The sequence below is a fragment of the Chinchilla lanigera genome, unplaced genomic scaffold, assembly GCF_000276665.1.
Source record: "Chinchilla lanigera isolate Chin_1 unplaced genomic scaffold, ChiLan1.0 scaffold00311, whole genome shotgun sequence".
Lineage (NCBI taxonomy): Eukaryota > Metazoa > Chordata > Mammalia > Rodentia > Chinchillidae > Chinchilla > Chinchilla lanigera.
Genome location: NW_004955712.1, coordinates 5918 through 11273, shown reverse-complemented (window position 1 = coordinate 11273; position 5356 = coordinate 5918). Strand labels below are relative to the sequence as shown.

The window sequence follows — 5356 nt, the reverse complement described above, 5'->3', positions numbered from 1 at the left end:
TGCGGTTGCCCTGCACACATGACGGGCGCCGGTCACCGAGCCTCCGTCACAGCCCCGCAGCCGTGTGGTGACAACACCCTCATCAGGGCAGGCACCTGAGTCCTCAGGTCTCCCTGAGATCCCCAAATTGAAGCTCCAGTCCTGAACTGTTTTTTCCCATCTGCTGCACTAAGCCGGCCCCTGACTCTCCAAGGTCTCCTCATCCTCTGCTGCTGAAGTGAGTGAGGGTCGCAAGTTGTTCCGCTGTGGCGGGTCCTCTGTCCTCAGCTGAGCAGCACTGACACACGCTGCCTCACTGTCCTGGCAGTTTCCATGTGATTTTGAGTTTGGTCAGGCTCATGCATTAGTATATTGCTTCTGACCTGGGTGAATTTCACTATTCTGTGTGGTTTTTCTCTTCTGGTTTGGCTGAGAGAATCCTTCTTTAACCCACACTTGTAAATCTGAACAGAGATCCTAACCTACAATGGGGTGATGAGAAGAGTGCAAATGAAGAGGAACAGAGGGGCATCTCTGAGCCGTGGAGTAATCAGAGGTCAGAGCGGGAGGTGGAGGAGAGTTCTGTACCCGGCTGTTACTGATTCCCATTACTGCACTAAATTATGTGAGGGGAGGACACTTAATAAAAAAAACGGGTCCCTGTGTCTTACAGTTCTGAGGTTCAGTGCCAGAGGGCCACATCTGAGATGTTCTCCCTGCCGGGCATCCTGAGGGGTACAGAGCGTCCCTTGCAGGGACGCAAGGGACGTCAGGCCCCACACTCAGGTCTGTGTTCTGGTGTCTGCCTGTCTCTGTCCTTACGCAGCCACCAGTTTTCAGTCATGGTGGCTCCAGCCGGTGACCTTGTCTAACCCTGCGAGCTCCGGAAGTCTCCCCTCTAATCTCCATACTCAAAGGAGTTTCCACCCGCTCAGCACCGCCCAATGGGGACGGGATTTTAACACCCGGACCCGTAGGGAACACAGCGAATCCCACGTTCCGTCCACAGCACGTTCTCAGGTGGAGTTCTAAGGCCTAAATCCTTCGCTGATAATTTTACAAAATGTCTGCAGGACTTGCATGATGTGCTGTGGGTGCTGTCTTCAGTAAATGTTTGCCCTGCAGTTAAGTGCAGAGCTGTGGGACTCCTCGAATTTACCGGGTTTAGCAACCGAAAATGTCAAGAGTGACACAGAAACACACTAATTAGCTCAGGTGATCGCGGTTTTTGATATTTAATGACCTTTGGTGACAGATCATGGTTGGGGTCCTCTGTATACTGTAATTATTAAAATATCCGTTCCCCTTTCTCAGGCTTGGCATGTTTTGGAGATGTCTCATCACCACATAGGAAACCACGGCTTCCGTGTGAAGATCACGTTGATGCACTGGAGTCCATGGGTCTCAATGAGGCTTTTCCGCATAACGTAATAAACACTAAGCACACTAAATATGGACTCTCAAAAATGCCATTAGCTACATACAATTGTTTACAGTTAAATTTATTGCAGAAATCTTCAACTCCTAGGGAACCTGCCACCTGCGCACAAGGGTGGGCGAATGCTTGTCCCGGGGCGCGGCTACGCGGGGCTGAGCCCAGGGCTGCGCCCGGCTCCGGAAACAGCCTCGCCCAGCTCCGACTGCTGTGGTCTCACTTCTCCCTCTGCCAGCCTGTGTCGGGTCCTTCTGCCTGGACACTGGTGACGGTGCCGCGCTTCTCAATCCCATTGCCTGCGGGCTCCCAGCGCGACCAATCAGCGTCGCCGCGGCTCCGGTTATGAAGTCCGCACAGAGCGCCGCGACTCAGAGTCCCCAACTCCCGAGGATGGGGGTGATGGCGCCCCGAAGCCTCCTGCTGCTGCTCTCGGGGGCCCTGGTCCTGACCGAGACCCGCGCGGGTGAGTGCGGGCGGAGGGGGCGGGGAGCGGCGCGGGAGGAGGTCGCGGTCTCACCGCCCCGCCCCGCAGGCTCCCACTCCCTGCGCTACTTCGAGATCGGGGTGTCCCGGCCCGGCCGCGGGGAGCCGCGCTTCATCGGCGTGGGCTACGTGGACGGCACGGAGTTCGTGCGCTTCGACAGCGACGCCGCGGATCCGAGGGCCAAGCCGCGGGTGCCGTGGATGGAGCGGGAGGGTCAGGCGTATTGGGAAGAGCAGACACAGATAGACAAGGACATTGCACAGGTTTACCAAGTGAGCCTGAGGAACCTGCGCGGCTACTACAACCACAGCGAGGACGGTGAGTGACCCGGCCGGTCAGAGGTCACGACCCCTGCCCGCCCCCACGGACGGCCCGAATGGTCCCGGGTGCCCAGGTCCGAGGGTCACGCGGAGGCTGCGGGACCCGCGAGACCCCGGTCCCGGAAGCGCGAGGGGACAGGACCCGGTTTCATTTTCAGTTTGGGAGAAAATCCCGGGGTGGGGGCGGGGCTGACGGCGGGGCGGGGCTGACGGCGGGGGCGGGGCCAGGTTCTCACACCTTCCAGAGCATGTATGGCTGCGAAGTGGGGTCGGACTGGCGCCTCCTCCGCGGGTACGAGCAGTCCGCCTACGACGGCGCGGATTACATCTCTCTCAGCGAGGACCTGAGCTCCTGGGTGGCGTCGGACACTGCGGCTCAGATCACACAGCGCAAGTGGGTGGAGGCCCGTGAGGCAGAGCGGCTCAGGGCCTACCTGGAGGGGGAGTGCGTGGAGTGGCTGAAGAGATACCTGGATATCGGGAAGGAGACGCTGCAGCGCGCAGGTACCGCGCCTTGAGACCTCCGCATCTCAGCTGTGTCTGGGCAGGTGTCTCCCGGGGAGGAAAACGGGACCCTTCCCACGGTACCGCGGCCCTCTCCATCGTGGGGAAGAGCGCTCCTGGGATCTCACAGCTAAGAGCAGATCGCGGTCCTGAGCCCCCTTCTCTCAGGAGAGGAAGGGTCTGTCCCAGCGTGGAAGGGGAGGACCCCTGAGAGCCCGGTCAGCCTGCCCTGCAGGAGGCTGTGCACTGACCTCTCTCGGGCTTGTTCTCTGCCCACACCCAGGTCCTTGGAGGTCTGACTCCATAATCTCCACCCGCTCGGCACAGAGGTCCTTTCCCTCCCCAGAGACCTGGAGCCTCCTCCCCTGGGCCGACTCACCCCGAGTCTAGAACTGTGGGAGGAATAGATTATCCCAGGTGCCTGTGTCTGGCCTGGTCTCTGGGGTTTGCAGTCTCCCCAACTCCACTTGTCCTGTCTGTTCTCAGGATGGTCATGTGAGCGCTGCTGCAGTGGCCCAGGAAGAATGCAAAGTGCCTGAATGTTCCCTCTGTTCCCTCAGACCCCCCAGAGACACACGTGACCCGCCACCCCATCTCCAAGGAGGAGGTCACCCTGAGGTGCTGGGCCCTGGGCTTCTACCCTGAGGAGATCTCCCTGACCTGGCATCGGGATGGGCAGGACCTGACCCAGGACATGGAGCTGGTGGAGACCAGGCCTTCAGGGGATGGAACCTTCCAGAAGTGGGTGGCTGTGGTGGTGCCTTCTGGAGAGGAGCAGAATTACACGTGCCGTGTGCAGCACGAGGGACTGCCTGAGCCCCGCACCCTGAGATGGGGTAAGGGGCTGTTATGGCTTGTATCTAGGTGATCCCTGAAGCCTCATGTGCTCGTAGGTGGGGTTTGCTTCAGGTGGCTGGTTATGGGTGTGTGACACTGGATGAAGGGTGTGATAACGGGATCACTGTGCTGATCAGATCAGCACTGCTCTGGGTGTGGCTGAGTAGATGAAGGAAGATAAACACCCACCCAGGGTGGGAGTGAAACAACAGGTTCACTGCCTGAACCAGGGAAGAACATGAGGCTGCTGCTGCTGCTGGCCCTGCTGCGGACTGTTTCTCCTCTGTGATACCCCTGCCCCGCCTCCCTGCCTTAAAAGGTCCTGACTTTGCCCTGAAATCTCCACAAAGTGTGAGCTGAGATGATCATTTCCCCCTTTAGCCTGTAGGTGGGGGTGTTTCCTCTCAGCAATGAGAAAGTAACTAAGAGAGCAGGGGAGAGGGCACAGGCGCCCTTGTCGTGGTTGGCAGGAGTCTTTCTGGAGACCCTCAGAGGACCAGGCTGGGGAGCTGGGGTCAGGGCCCCTGTCTTAGTCACTGTCATCTCTGGGACACAACAACCGATGCTCACAAATTAAAGGAGAAAGGGTTCATTACAGCGCACGTTTGTAGACGTTTCAGTCAAAAGTGAACTTGTTCCAGGCAGCACTGCAGGGCAGAGGGCCTGGCACAGGAGAGCTGCTCAGGGCAGGGCAGACAGGAAGCAGAGAGAGCAGTGGGGGAGCGGAGCAGGGAGAGAAACCCTACCAAACCCCTCCCACAGGGTCCTCTTCTCCCCCAGACACTAGATCCTGACGCAGGTCGGCGCTGAGCCCCACAGTGCAGTCAGCTTCCCCATCCCCACATTTGCATGAGGCATCGGGGTCCACTTAGATCTAACAATAACGTCCCGTCCCTTCCAGAGTCTCCTGCTCAGCCCCTGTTCCCCACCCTGGAGGTTGTTGCGGGTGCAGTTCTCCTTGTAGCTGTGCTCACTGGAGCTGGTGCTGCTCTCAGGATGTGGAGGAGGAAGAGAGCAGGTAGGGTGGGGGCGGGGTCTTCCTGTCTCAGCCCCAGGGAGCAGTGCGCCTGCTGCACAGTGGGACACCCCATCCACACACACGTGCTCACCTGACCAGGAGCCCTGCACACTGACCTGTTGTACAGAACACAGAAACACAGAAAAGGAAGGACAGATCTGTCACCCGGAGGGCTGTGGAGATGGGGACCTGATTCCCAGCAGTCAGGGTCAGAGGGGGAGGTCCCTGCTAGGACAGAGCTCCAGAGGGCGGTTGGCACAGGTCCTGAACATGTCCTTTCCTCGTGCCTCCTGCTCCTTCCCTGGGTCTGCATCCCAGATCTGGAAACTTCCCTGGGTCCAGGCCTGGGGGGTTCTTCCACGGTGTCAAGGCCCAGCCTCCTCCCAGGCTTCTCATAGGGCATTTGCTTCCCACAGGTGTAAAAGGAGGGGGCTACGCTCAGGCTGCAAGTAAGTATGGGGAGCTGGTTCCTGAGAGCCTGTGGTCCTGTGGTCAGTATCCATGGGGACACTGCACCCCTGTGAGCCCTCCTTCCCCATATCTGCTGTGGCCTCTGACAGTATTGTGTTATCTTTTACATGCAAATAATGACAGTGCCCAGGGCTCTGATTCATCTCTCATGGCTTGTAAAGGTGAGACCCCGGAGGGAGGGCCTGAAGTGAGGTGGGGTGAGGCAGAGGGGCCGCAGCAAGGCCGCTGTCTGAATTTGAACCTGTGTGTGGGCAGTGGCTCTTTGTCAGTGTGTATTAGCACATGTTTGCTGTACACGACGTTTATGT

General features: G+C 58.6%; 1 protein-coding gene across 1 annotated transcript; it reads left to right on the top strand.

Moving 5' to 3' along the window:
- Positions 1–1760: 1760 nt before the first annotated feature.
- On the top strand, positions 1761–3276 carry LOC102021829 (HLA class I histocompatibility antigen, B-18 alpha chain-like). Its single transcript, XM_013510181.1, has 4 exons — positions 1761–1877; positions 1947–2216; positions 2447–2722; positions 3006–3276. The coding sequence occupies exons 1-4, from the start codon at positions 1805–1807 to the stop codon at positions 3110–3112; spliced, it is 726 nt and encodes a 241-aa protein (XP_013365635.1). The 5' UTR covers positions 1761–1804; the 3' UTR covers positions 3113–3276.
- The last annotated feature ends 2080 nt before the right edge of the window (positions 3277–5356 follow it).